Genomic DNA, 14942 nt, shown 5'->3' on the forward strand with positions numbered 1-14942 from the left:
ACACTCAGTTACTTCCTCACACTCCCTCACACTCACACACCCTCACACACACTCACTCACTCACTCACACACTCACACACTCACTCACACTCCATCACACTCCCACACTCACTCACACTTCCTTACACACACTCACTCACACTTCCTTACACTCACACACACTCCCACACTGACTCACACGCCCTCACATTCCCTAACACTCCCTCACACTTACACACTCCATCACACTCACTCACACTCACACTTACACTCAAACACACTTACATTCCCACACTCACACTCCCTCTCACACTCACTCACTCTTACTCCCTCACCCTCACACACCCTCACACTCCCTCTCCAACATCTGCCCTCCAGCCCCCTTTCCCATCGCCTTGCACCCCAGCCCCTCAAATTCCAGCCCCACCCTCCAACATCACCCTCCAACACCTTCCCTCAAGCCCCCTTCTCCTCCATACCCTCCCCCTCACGGAAGCTGCATCCTTCCAATTCCTACCCTCCATCCCCTTACACTCCAGCCCCATCCTCAAGTCCAACCCCTCCCCTCCATCCTCTAACACTGCGCTCTCTCCACCTCCAGTCCCCTCACACTCCAGCCCCTCCTCCCCCCTTGCGGTCCCATCATTCTCCCCTTCCCTTCGGCCTAAAAAGTTCATACTAACCCTCAACCATACTTGAATATTGCAATCCATTGTCATGACAGTTCTCTCTTTTACTCCTTAGTAACTCTTCCATCCATCCTTGTACCCAACGGGCCTCCCGTCTCATCATATTCTCCCTGTAACGTCCCAGCTTCTATCCCCCATAAATCTGAGTCTCCAATTCACCACATAACGCTCAATTTCCCCACTTTAAGGATAACCTCTGCACCTATATCTCTTCCCTACCCACCTCATTTGCCTGCCTGTCTGCAGCTCAGTGTTGGTTCCCTTTTCCATCCACATCCCAGCACATACTAAAACTGAGCATGGGCCACCAACCTGCTCCGTTGACCTCTTTTCCTTCACCTGTTTCGTTGTGCAAATTCTGATCAGACAGCATCTGCTTCTCGTTATATTCCGTCTTGTAGGTAAAAGTAAAGAAGCAGAAATAAAGAGAATCAACAAAGAACTGGCAAACATCCGCTCCAAATTTAAGGGTAAGGATTTCCGACTATAGTCTGACAGCATTGAAGATGTGGGGACTGCGTGCTGGCAGGGGCATGGTCACTAAAGTGCAAGTGTAGTACAAAAGTACAGAAGTAATGTACTTATGGGTCTGTGACTTTAAGGGTCTGTAGATATTACCCTACAAAATTTATGTATTTTGCTCTCCAATTTGTGCAGAAGTGAATGAACTCCGCAATAGATTATATAGTATAAGAAAATAACTGCAGATGCTGGTACAAATTGAAGGTATTTATTCACAAAATGCTGGAGTAACTCAGCAGGTCAGGCAGCATCTCAGGAGAGAAGGAATGGGTGACGTTTCGAGCAGAGACCCTTCTTCAGACTGAACTCAATAGATTAACATCTCGGAGGTAGAGAGTGCAAACCTGGGGCATTAGCAGGAAGTAAACTCTTAAAACCCTCTTATTATTCTCAAAAGCTAGTTGGCGAAGGAACCTGGGCTGCATGGTTGTGCTATTCTACATATCGTTCCAATCCCATGTCTTAGGGTGCTTCTCTTTATCTTTGACACTCGATTACTTTTTTATTATAATTGGGGGAAAATGACTGCTCATTTCTCGTTCTCAAGCACATCGCAAGGGGGTTATGTGAAAGAGATAGTGGAAACAGGAACCCTACTTGCCTGAGTCTTGAGAAAATGTATAATAAGACATTCTTTCAAAACTAAAATCTACGCAGTTAAATCTGACCAGGATTAGGATCCCATCATCCTGACATCTGCTTTGGGTGTACTTGTGCGGATCCCACACACGAATCTGCCCCGTTGGTATCTAGAACAGGTGCAAGCATTGGGATATCTTGTGAATGCAAATTCGGCATGGCTGTGGCATTTTTGATCAATCCAGTGCATCCAGCCCTTTGTCGTATCCTCAAAGTAACCAGAGAGGCTCTAGTTCTGTCTCTAACCCATTCATACAGTTTCCTTTAGTACTTATTTACCAAACCATTGAAAGAGGATACTGCTCACTTTCCATGTTATTTCTGACTAAACAACTTGACTTTTCTGGTTGTCACTACAGAATGCATAATGTTAAAAAAATCTTCCAAGGAGCAATTAAAATTTCAAAAACCAAGAGCCAATATCATTTAAAACAACCTTCTGAATATTTTTCTATTGGATAATGTAAACTTGGCTGGAAATATATCTATTCCAGAAAGTAGTTGTATATAATGTCAGCACCTTTATGTTGTATTATTTAACTAACAATTAACTGGTATACTTTGTCCATCTTGTGTTTCTAAAATGGAATTTTTTAAAAACTCAGAAAAAAATGTTAGAAATTTTACATACATTACTCACCCAATTATTAATAGTTTGATGGACAAACGTATTTCACTTTAATTAAGAATTTCACAGATTTAATAAAACAAAAACATTTTTGTTGTTTTAATAGACCAGTCTCCCTTGGACTAAATCATGATCTTTGGATGAGTTTTCATACGGTTTAAAGCTTACCTGCTGTCCTGTTGCATAATTTTCTGCGTTGGACTTCCTTAATGCATTAATAAATAAGGCTGCTTAAGTTGGTTGTTTTTTTTAGCAGATTTGTAGGTTCCAATTTATTACTGTTTCAACAAAGACCCTCCTCCAAACAATCCAAATCTATTGCTGGTTAGTGGTTATCTTAGCTGAATTTATGGCATTATGTTAAGGCAGAAAGAAGGCTTTGCAATACTCTTGGGCGGATGCAACAAAGTTGGATATAAAATAAAGTTCCCCATGTGCATTTGAGTTTTAATTAAAAAAATTAAGTGGGAAGTAAAGTATGGAAGGAGATTGGAGCTGTCTTCTGCAAATGATTTATCTCTGTCAGTTGTTAATTTTAACGGTAATTTTTATCAAAGAAAGTTATTTGAGAACAAAAGGCCTCTGATCAGCCATAACCTGAATCAGCGGTAGAACACATTCACAAAGCTAAATGATACTCTTCTGCTCCTATGTTTAACCTTGGGCATAAAGTTTTGCAGCAGTACACGTGTACAGTTGGAGATGTAGTGTGTCTTGGTTGATTTTTCAGTTGCTGAAGTGCTTCTGCAGTATTTAGACCACTGCTCCCTTGTTGGAGCAGCAAGAATTATCCATTCATTCATGTGATTTAGAACAGTGAGGTGCCCATGAAGTCCATGCCACCCTATGATCACCCGTACACTAGGTCTGTCCTACACCCTAGGGACAATTTACAGAAGCCCTTTAACGTACAAACTACATGTCTTTGGGATGTGGGAAGAAACTGGAGCAGCTGGAGAAAACACACCTGGTCTCAGAGGGAACATACAAACTCCGTACAGACAGCATCTGTAGTCAGAATGTGTAGGAAGAAACTACAGATGCTGGTTTACACCAAAGATAGACACAAAATATTGGAGTAACTCAGCGGTTCAGGCAGCATTTCTGGAGAAAAGGAATAGGTGACATTTCGGGTCGAGACAAGAAGAGTCTTGACTCAAAACATCACCAATTCCTTTTCTACGGAGATGCTGCCTAACATAGAAACATAGAAAATTGGTGCAGGAGTAGGCCATTCGGCCCTTTGAGTCAGCACCGCCATTCATTGTGATCATGGCTGATCGTCCCCAATCAATAACCCGTGCCTGCCTTCTCCCCATATCCCTTGATTCCACTACCCCCTGGAGCTCTATCTAACTCTCTCTTAAATCCATCCAGTGATTTGGCCTCCACTGCCCTCTGTGGCAGAGAATTCCACAAATTCACAACTCGCTGGGTGAAAAAGTTTTTTCTCACCTCAGCTTTAAATGGCCTCCCCTTTCTTCTAAGACTAAGGCCCCTGGTTCTGGACTCGCCCAACATTGGGAACATTCTTCCTGCATCTAGCTTGTCCAGTCCTTTTATAATTTGATATGTTTCTATAAGATCCCCTATCATCCTTCTAAACTCCAGTGAATGGAGTAACCGCTGAGTTACCCCAGCATTTTGTGTATAGCACCTGTAGTCAGGATTGAACTGGGTTTCTGGAGCTGTAAGGCAGTAACTCTACTGCTGCGCCACTGTGTCGCCCACTGTGTCATTGGCCTTAACGTCAAGGCAGGATTTCACTGTCTGTTATTAAGGTGCCTTGGTAAAACTGACCAGCGTGATCAAGTGGTAGCTCACCAATGATTGGTGTCATAGCCAGCACAATGAAAGCTGTTTATGGTTGTTAGGGATCAGTCATCGCAGCACCTTCACATAGTGTACGAGTTCCTCAGGGCAGACGTAGGCCTGACCATGGATACTTACTTCATCAGTTACCTTTCTTCCATCATGAGGCTAGAGGTGGGGATGTCAGGTGATAGTTGCAGTGTTCAATTCGATTTTCAACTCCTTGGAATATAGAATAGTCAAAAATGGTATGCAGCAAGACCTCAACAATATTCAGACGTAAGTGACAAGTAGTATTTGTGCCAGACAATGACCCCCTTCTAGAAGAAAGAGCAGTATCAATTTTCCTTGATATTCGGTGGCATTGGATCATCCTGCAGTAGGTCACCATTGACCAGAACACTCAATGTTAAGTAGCCACAAATAGATTGTCTAAATGAGCAGGTCAGGTGTTGAGTTTCCTGCACTGAATGACTTGCTTGATAATGCTTGATGCCTTTCCATCATCAAAAAGACGCAAGTAAGCAGCTTGATGAAACACTTTTTGTCTGAACAGTTGCAGCTCCAAGAGCATCTGGTAGTTGGGAATGCAGAGATGATGTTTTCGGCAGATCAACCATAATCAACTCCCTTTTGAACGCTGTAATTAAACTGTCCTCAAAAACTATTTAATCCATTGATTGGCAGTGCAGAATAGCCTCAGCGATCCCATGCACTAATTGAGGTTAGATGTTGCTGTTTTGGAGATCAGCATTCATCCACTGGGCTTCAGTATAAGATTTAATCTATTTGGATAGAAAGTGTTGTTTTTACATCTTATTGTTTGCCCCTTTATATGTGGATTTGATATTCATTAAAGTAATTTAATACAAGAGCATGGAGCTGATGGTGTTGTCACCATCTGGAAGTCTGGTTCATGGAAAGAGATACTTGCCATGTGGGTATTTACTATGTCAGATTATTTATATAATCAGCAAGTGATATATTTGTCCCAGTTAATGTGCATGCATCCTTGCATTTCAAATCGTCATCACAGAAGCACCAAAATGTTTGAAGGATAGCAACAGGAGGAAGGGAAATTGATGCTTTGCTGCAGACTTGGTGCAGCTGGGGGGGCTTCAGCTACTTGCATCATTGAGATCTCTATTGGGGCAGCAATGACCTCTGAAAGAGGGAAGAGTTCCATCTGAACACAGGGGGACCTATATCCTTGCTGTGAGATTTGCTAGTGCAGCTCATAGACTCATGTATTTTCATAGTCACAAAGCTCAGAGCCCATATGCTTAGTCATTAAATATTCAATGGCACTATTCAAACATGATTGTTAGAACCATCATTTGGGTCCTAAATTGCTTCTTGCTGACCAATCTGATAATCTTTCAAAATATATCTAAAATATCATCCTTGAAATTTCTTTTAAAAACGTGATCACAATATTTGTTTGTTCAACCAAGCGTGTCTGCTGAATTTTAGGGACTTAATTTTAGAGATTTCCACATTTGCAGATATGGTGATGGTCCTATGACGTTTGAACCTGTTGAATCATCTCTCGGATGTGTTACGGCAAAGGTTTTATTCATTAAATAATTGGAATGTCAATAACTCAATGTAATAGATATCAACCCCATCAGCACAGCTTTTAAATTACAATGACCGAGAACATTTCCAGAGAGGTTCATGAGGATGGATGTTAATGTGGTCAAGGGATGAGTGACCACATTCTCTCTAATCAGACCAATGAATCCTTCATGTATTAATGTCCATAGCTGCAATAACACCCAATGTTGGAATGTTACTACATTTAGTCGAGAAGTCACAGTATATACCACTCTTGCCAGGGATGGAGGGACTGTCATATGAGGAAAGATTGGAAAGACTAGGCTTGTAGTCACTGGAGTTTAGAAGGATGAGAGGGGATCTTATGGAGACGTATAAAATCATAAAAGGACTCGACAAGCTAGATGCAGAAAAAATGTTCCCAATGTTGGGGGAGTCCAGAACCAGGGGACACAGTCTAAGAATAAAGGGGAGGCCATTTAAAACTGAGGTGAGAAGAAACTTTTTCACCCAGAGAGTTGTGAATTTGTGGAATTCTCTGCCACAAAGGCAGTGGAGGCAAATTCACTGGATGAATTTAAAAGACAGTTAGATAGAGCTCTAGGGGCTGGTGGAATCAAGGGATATGGGCAGAAGGCAGGCACAGATTACTGATTGTGGATGATCAGCCATGATCGCAATGAATGGCGGTGCTGGCTCGAAGGGCCAAATGGCCTCCTCCAGCACCTATTTTCTATGATTGTATGTTTCTGTGCTCAGATTTGCTTATTATTGCAGTTGGAAGGAAGTTGCTGATTTGGAGCCAACCCAGACCAACAGCTAAGTGAGGTTGTGTCTAAACAGATGGCAAGTTTTTGTAATTTTTTATAGGATACTGGCCTTGTTTAATTTTCCTCTGTTAAAATAATAAGTGTAAACAATGTTTTTGTTCATTAAATTAAATAAAAATATCACTATGACCAATTTTGTACAATTAACCTATGTTTTATTCATTGAAAAATAAAGATTGAACTGACGGATTTAACTCTGAATCATTACCTCATAATTGTTGGGCTCAAGCTAATTGAAACAAGAAGGTCACAGAAAATATTGGTATGATATCCTGGAATAGACACTTCTCTCTTAAAATACCTTGATCCAAAGTGAACTAATCGATCAATTATATCAATAATTTCAATTTGATCTTAGTGCTCACTAACAGTCTACACCAACGACTGCACCTCCACAGACTCCTCTGTCAAGCTCCTCAAGTTTGTGGATGACACTACCCTGATTGGACTGATCCAGGATGGGGAGGAATCTGCCTACAGATGGGAAGTGACACAGCTGGCGTCCTGGTGCCATCGCAACAACCTGGAGCTCAATACTCTCAAGACAGTGGAACTAATTGTAGACTTTCGAAGAGATCCTCCTCCCCTCCCCCCACTCACCATCAACAACACCATAGTCACATATGTGGAGTCATTTAAGTTCCTTGGAACCATCATCTTCAGGGACCTTAAATGGGGGGCCACCATTGACTCCACAGTCAAAAAGGCCCAACAGAGGATGTACTTCCTGCGGCAACTGAAGAAACACAAACTGCCACAGGAAAAATGTTCCCCATGCAGGAGTAGGCCATTTGGTGCAGGAGTAGGCCATTCGGCCCTTCGAGCCAGCACAGCCACTCAATATGATCATGACTGATCATCTAAAATCAGTACCCCATTCCTGCTTTTTCCCCCATATCCCTTGATTCCTTTAGCCCGAAGAGCTGAATCTAACTCACTCTTGAAAACATCCAATGAATTGACCTCCACTGCCATCTGAGGCAGAGAATTCCACAGATTCACAACATTCCGGGTGAAAACATTCCTTCTCTCAGTCCCAAATGGCCTACCCCTTATTCTTAAACTGTAATCCCTGGTTCTGGACTCCCCCAACATGGGGAACATTTTTCCTGCATCTAGCCTGTCCAATCCTACATACGTTCTTTGTGAACATAGAGACCTAGCCCTCCATCGAGCCCCCCAGCAGCTCTGGAACACAATGTAGAGATAGATCATCCCAGCCTCTGCCTGTGCACTCGATTACAACTGGAATCAGGCAAACGCCTCCGCTGTCACGCTGTGAAAAGGAGAGGATGAGACGGAGTTTCTTCCCACAGGCCCTCAGGACTGTCAACTTTTATAACTCCAGAGACTAAATTTTTGTCTACACTATAGTAACTTATTAACTTTATTTATATGCTGTAACTGTAATTCTTTTTTGTGCACAATCCGCAGGCATTGCCACTTTCATTTCACTGCACATCGTGTATGTGTATGTGACAAATAAACTTGACTTGACTTGACTTGAATGGTGCAGCTAGTAGGCACAGTCAGGCTCCTGGTCTGAAGCCCCCTCTCCTTACCATTCCCCCTAGTGACCCTTAACATGTAAAGCCCAGTAAGTCTGTTTCGAAACTCCCCTCTCTGGTGTTGACTATGGATTTCACGCCTACTCAAAGCTGGTTTAGTTTGGTTTAGAGATACAGCTAGGACCAGCGATCATCCCTTAAAATAGCACTATCCCACCACACACCAGGAACAATTTACAATTTTTACCGAAGCCAATTAACTTATAATCCTGTACGTCTTTAGAGTATGGGAGGAAACTGGAGCACCCGGGGAAAACCCACACGGTCACAGGGAGAACGTACAAACTCCGCACAGACAACACCCGGGTTCGAACCCGGGTCTCTGGCGCTGTGAGGCAGCAACTCTACCGCTGTGCCACCAGTCTCAACAGAAGGTGTAGGGGCCTTCCTGAAAGTACTGGTGGAAGCGCAGATGTACTGGTGGAAATTTGGAAGTGACTTCTTCAAACTAATCTTGTTGAACTCCACTCTGCACTCAACCACTTAGACAATAAGAAAACAAAGGTCAGACTATTGTTCATCGACTATAGCTTGGTGTTCAACATCATCAGTTTCCCTCTAAACCTATGATCAAACTGCTGGAGTAACTCAGCGGGAGGCAGCATCTCTGGAGAGAAGGAATGGGTGACATTTCAGGTCGAGACCCTTCAGGAGTCACCCATTCCTTCTCTCCAGAGATGCTGCCTGTCCCGCTGAGAGACTCCAGCAGTTTGTGTCTACCTTTGATTTAAACCAGCATCTGCAGTTCTTTGGAAAGAGGTCCTCACCACCCAGTGATGACCCCTTCTCCCATCTCCACCGGTCCCCCTCCTCTTGTACTCCCCAGAACGGCCTTCTACCCTCTCTAGACCTCTTTATTTCTAACTGCCGGCGTGACATCAATGGTGTCAAAGTTTCCACTCCATTTACTAACTCCACCCTCACCCCCTCTGAACGTACAGCCCTCCACTCACTCTGCAGCAACCCCGACATTATAATCAAACCCGCTGACAAGGGAGGTGCCGTGGTAGTCTGGCGCACTGACCTCTACCGGGCTGAGGCCAGGCGACAACTCTCAGACACCTCCTCCTATTTATCCTTGGACCATGATCCCACAGATGAGCACCAGGCCTTAATCTCACACTCTATTACTGATTTCATCACTTCTGGCTGTCTGCCTTCCACAGCCTCCAACCTTATCGTTTCCCAGCACTGCACAGCCCGGTTTTACCTTCTCCCCAAAATCCAAAAACACAACTGCCCTGGCAGACCCATGTTTCTGCCTGCTCCTGTCCCACGGAAATGATATCCACATACCTCGACTCCATCCTATCCCCCCTGGTCCAATCTCTCCCGACCTATGTCCAAGATACCTCACATGCCCTTTGTCTCTTTAATGACTTCCGCTTTCCGAACCCTTACTCACTCATCTTTACTATGAACGTTCAGTCACTCTACACCTCCATCCCCCATCAGGAAGGCCTTAAAGCCCTCAGTTTCTTCTCGATCGCAAAATCATCCAATTTCGCTCCACTAACACTCTACTCCGCCTAGCAGAGCTGGTCCTCACCCTCAACAACTTCTCCATTGACTCCTCCCAGTTCCTCCAAGTCCAAGGCGTAGCCATGGGCACCCTCATGGGCCTCAGCTATGCCTGCCTCTTTGTAGGGTCCGTTGAACAATCCCTGTTCCAGGCGTACGTTGGCCCTATCCCCGAACTCTATTTCCATTACATTGATGACTGCATCGATGCTACCTCCTGCACCCATGCAGAACTCATGGACTTTATCAACTTCACCACCAATTTTCATCCTGCACTCAGATTTACTAGGACCATCTCCGACACCTCCCTCCCCTTTCTTGATCTCCCAGTCTCCATCACAAGAAATAGACTATTGACTGACATCTATTACAAACCCACTGACTCCCACAACTATCTCAACTACACTTCTTCCCACCCTGATTCCTGCAAAGACTCTATCTCCTACTCCCAATTCCTCCATCTATGCCGCATCTGCGCCCAAGATGAGGTGTTCCATACTAGAACGTCGCCCATTCCTTCTCTCCTGAGATGCTGCCTGACCTGTTCCATACTAATTGAACTTTTTTTGAGGCCTTTAAGGAACGTCTCAAAATTAAACCGTTTTTATTTGCAAGGATATTAATGGGCCTATTTATAAAGAATGCGTACTTAATTTAGCAAGGATATAATAGCAAATGAATTGGTATTTTATTAAAATTATTTGATTATTTTTAAGTAGATTATTGATCAATGATGGATGGAAACTGTTAAAATGTATGCACTATTCAAATTGTATCAGCATGCCATTGAATCATGTCAAAGAGTACATTTTTTAAAAGTGTAAACGAGCTCCATCCTGTTTAGTGGTTCAATATAGATTTGACATTCAGTTATAGGCAAATGAGTTTGTGCAGATATACAAGGGAAAGGACACTTAAAACTACTAATGTTTTGGGTGCAATTTATGCCCGAATTGCAGATTGCGCATATGCCAGAAACAAAGTAGAATCATGTAAATAGAATATATATTGCAGGAACACCCCATTTGAACTAACCTTTGTAGTCGATTGTGTGGCACTTAATGAAGGAAGACCTTGAGGTAATTAAATAAATTGCATGCAACTTTGATCACAAACACAATGTTGATCACACAAAGAATTTCTGTATGGCATCACTATTCATTAGTGTAATTTTGAATTCTGATGCTATTCATCTTCTGCTTTCACAGGGTTTTTCCAACAGACAATTTGGTACCCTGACCATGTTTAGCTACCTTCTTAAATATTGATATGCCATTTGCTGTCCAGCAGGACTCTGGAATTATACCTTTTTTTGACTCAACATTACCCTCATACAGTATTGTCTTTGTATCTAGATTTATTGCGAAATATTAATTTCATGTTTTGTTTTTGCTGTTCTTGATCTGTAAACTGTATCTGGTTGGTTTATCCCAGAAAGCAGTGGATATCTGTATGGGCAGTAGATCACTTCTTCACTGCATTGAGAAATCTTTAATATCAGAAACTGGCAATCATGGATTGAACCCTTGATCAGAAAACAGGATTCCACTTTCAAGTAAACTCTCCCGCTATCCCTTTCAGCTTAACTGTTTCCGCCAGATCAGTTCTCAAGATGAGACTTTCTATTCCAGAACATCTCAAATGTAGATTCCCTTCTGACATAGTTGATACAGCCTGAGCAGCATTTCCTCCATTTCTCAGATGTTGGTTCTCAACACTCCCTTCCTTAGTTAGAACAGAGACGAAGGTTCCTCTAATCCTCTCCTTTCACCCCACTGGTGTCTGCATACAGCAGATTATCCTTTTCCATATCCACCAACTGCAACAGGACCCTACCATCATTCCACCCCTTTCTGTATCTCACAGGGTCTATCCTATAACTCCCTGGTCCACTCATTCCTCCCCATCCCCTGGTACTTTTGCCTGCAACCGTAGAAGGTGCAGCACCTTTCCTGATACCATCCCTTTCACTATTCTCCAGGGACTACAACAGCCTTTCCAGTAAGGCAGACATTCCTGTACACCTCCCCAAACCTAGTCTTTTGCACTCAGTGCTCTTGATGTAGCCTTCTCTAAATCAACGACACCAAGTGTAGGAAGGAACTGCAGATGCTGGTTTATACCCAGGATAAGCACAAAGTGCTGGAGTAATTCAGCAGATCAGGCAGAATCTCTGGAGAAAAAGGATGGGTGACGTTTTGGGTCGGAACCCATCTTCAGACTGAAAGTAGAGGGGAGGGTTGGAGGGGGGAAACTAGAGGTAGAAAAAGACCACAACAAATCAGGGCCAGCAACAGATGACCAATGATGGGTATGGCCCATAACTGCCCATTGTTGACTGGGGAAGAGGTGATAAGAAATACAGGAATGCGAACAGTGGAACTGTGTTCAGCCAAAAGATTGCTGAGTCTGTGCTTGGTCTCGTCGATATTTAGGAGCCCAACAACGGATACAGTAGATGAAGTTGAATGAGTTGCAACTGACCCTCTGCCTCACCTTAAAGGACTGTCGGGGTCCCTGGATGGAGTCGAGGGAGGAGGTATAAGGACAGGTGTTGCATCACCTGTGGTTGCAAGGGAAAGTTCCAGGGGAGGGGGAGACCGTTGCATCCGCAACTCCCTGGTTCACTCATCCCTTCCCACCCAAACCACCCCATCCCCTGAAACTTTCCCCATGCAACTGCAGGAAATGTTCCTACTTATACCTCCTTCCTCAACACCAACCAGCTGCTCAACACGTTGAGTTCCTCCAGCAGATTGTTTATTGCTCCAGACTCCAGCATCTGGAATCCCTTGTGTCCCAGCTTGCCAATCATTGGTATGAACACTGTTTTCCAATCCACTGGACCACCTAGGTTTGCTCCCTTTACTTAGCTGTTTTTTGTTCATTTCTGACCCTATCACCCTCAGCTGGTTCCATGGGCTCATCACCCACACAGTTACCCCCATCTAGTATATTCTGCCCATTATTGCTCTCTTGTCTGATTCGACTTATCAGCTTCCAGCCTCTGCCTCTCCATTCCCTTTCCTCTCACCTTCCCTTTTGGTTCAACATCTGCCTGAATCCACTTTCCCTACCTGTCACCATCTATCACCAACCAGCCTCTGTCAGTAAACTTACCCCAAGCTCCTTCTTCGTCTTGCTCCATCTGCTTATCATCCCCCGCTTCACCTGATTTAATCTGCTAGCCCCTGTCTCATCCCTTCCAATCTTCTAATACTGGCTATCTCCCATCTGCACTATCAGTCCTGATGCAGGGTCTTGACCTGAAACGTTGATGCCATCCCTTTGGCTTCAGGATCTGATTGACTCGCTGAGTTCCTCTTGCAGTTTTTATTGCTATTTCACCTTTTCCACTTCACGTAAAGGATCTTCACATTATTTCCACCCGAGGTTATGGGACTTGCTGTGTAAACTAGATTCCTTGCTTGTGGTCTTTATTTGTACCTTATTAATCATCATGCATAGATCACTCCACAAATAGTCAAAGAAACTGCAGATACTGGAATCTTAAGCAATAAACAAAGCACATCATACCAAACAAATCCAACCTACCACGCAACCATGATCCACGGAAGTTTTCCTACTGCCACAATGTCCATGGTGGATACCATCTCACTGGCCCTACACTCATCCCTGGAACGTCTGAATAAGGAGACTCCTATGCCAAACTTCTATTCATAGACTAGAGCTCTGTTTTCAACACCATTGGAACAGCTCAATCCAAGACAGCAAGAAATTGGAGAAAGCTGTGGATGTAGCCCAGACTATCACATAAACCAACCTCCTTTCCATTGACTACATCTACACCACGCTGCCTTGGCAAGGCCACCAGCATAATCAAGGACGCGTTGCACCCTGGTACTCCCTCTTCTCCCCTCTCCCATCAGGCCAAATGTACAGAAGTGTGAAGATGCATACCTCCATTTCAGAAACAGTTTCCTCCCAGCTATTGTCGGGCAACTAAACCATCCTGTCACCAACTAGAGATCGATCCAGACCTACCATATACCCCGTTGGAGACCCTTTGACTATTTTTAATCGGATTTTACTGGACTTTATCTTGCACTAAACAATATTCCCTTTATCCTGTATCTGTACGCTTTGCAGGCTTGATGTAATCATGTACAGTCATTTCGCTGATTGAAAAGCATGAAACAAAAAAGCTTTTCATTGTACCTCGGTACACGTGACAATAATAAACTAAACTAATGCTAGAGAAACTCAGCGGGTCAGGCAGCATCTGTGGAGGGAAATGGACAAATGAGGTTTCGGGATGGGACATTTCTTCAGGTCTAAAAAACATCGTCTGTCTATTTCCCTCCACATTCTTCATATGCTTTCTATATATAATTTGGCTTGAACTATCGTTGAAGGAATACAAACAATTGTTAGTTTGGTGTGGAATGAGATTGAGTTTAATTGACGTACTTAGAAGTGCTTAGTGCTAACATCGTAATGGAAGTTACAGTTCTGCATAAGAATTTTGGAAATCTTGGCACTCCAGTCCTCTAAAATAATGCACATAATCCCCTTTCAACAGATTGTGAAAAAATATTGATTTGTTCTTGTCATAGGTATACCTACTATGATTTTCATGTAGCCTTTGATATGGAAGGGGAATATGCCTAAGCATATATTTATTAAATGTTGCTTGCTTTGATTTGCAGGTGACAAGGCTTTGGATGGCTACAGTAAGAAAAAATACATTTGCAAACTACTTTTCATCTTCCTCCTTGGCCACGACGTTGACTTTGGTCACATGGAGGCAATCAATCTGCTTAGTTCCAATAAATACACAGAGAAACAAATTGTAAGTAGGGCAGTAGTTACCATCTTGGTGATATTTAACAAGGGAAATTTTGTTTTGATTCTTGAATCTAAATGACAGTGTTATTACTAACAGAATCACTGTCCGTGACGTTCACAAAAATAAGAGGATTTTGAAAACAATTTTTACTGTGTAAAGTTCAAATAGATGTGTGGTATGAGCATGATAACCACATTTTCCCCAGTTGCTTGCTGACATCAGGGCCGAATGAATAGTGACTTGTTTATTGCTTGAAATGGATATTCACCAACCTAGTCCAGCCAATTTATCTTATCTACTTGATCAAGAACAGACATATGGTACAACTGTATAAATCAATAGTTCAGCTGCAGCTGGAGGACTGTCTACAGTTCTGGTTAGCACCCC

The 14942-nt window shown here is 43.2% G+C and overlaps 2 protein-coding genes across 2 annotated transcripts in view; one reads left to right on the forward strand and one right to left on the reverse strand.

The window, feature by feature from the left end:
• The window catches only part of LOC144602214 (oxysterols receptor LXR-alpha-like), a 442571-nt gene that overhangs the window by 305224 nt on the left and 122405 nt on the right, over positions 1-14942 (reverse strand). The gene's annotated exons all lie outside the window — the stretch shown is intronic.
• The window catches only part of LOC144602053 (AP-2 complex subunit alpha-2-like), an 81518-nt gene that overhangs the window by 216 nt on the left and 66360 nt on the right, over positions 1-14942 (forward strand). The window contains exons 2-3 of the mRNA XM_078414735.1: positions 1070-1138; positions 14416-14558. Coding sequence (XP_078270861.1) covers positions 1070-1138; positions 14416-14558 — 212 coding nt within the window. The remainder of the gene's footprint in view (positions 1-1069; positions 1139-14415; positions 14559-14942) is intronic.

The sequence above is a fragment of the Rhinoraja longicauda genome, chromosome 18 (genome assembly GCF_053455715.1).
Source record: "Rhinoraja longicauda isolate Sanriku21f chromosome 18, sRhiLon1.1, whole genome shotgun sequence".
Taxonomy (NCBI): Eukaryota; Metazoa; Chordata; class Chondrichthyes; order Rajiformes; family Arhynchobatidae; genus Rhinoraja; species Rhinoraja longicauda.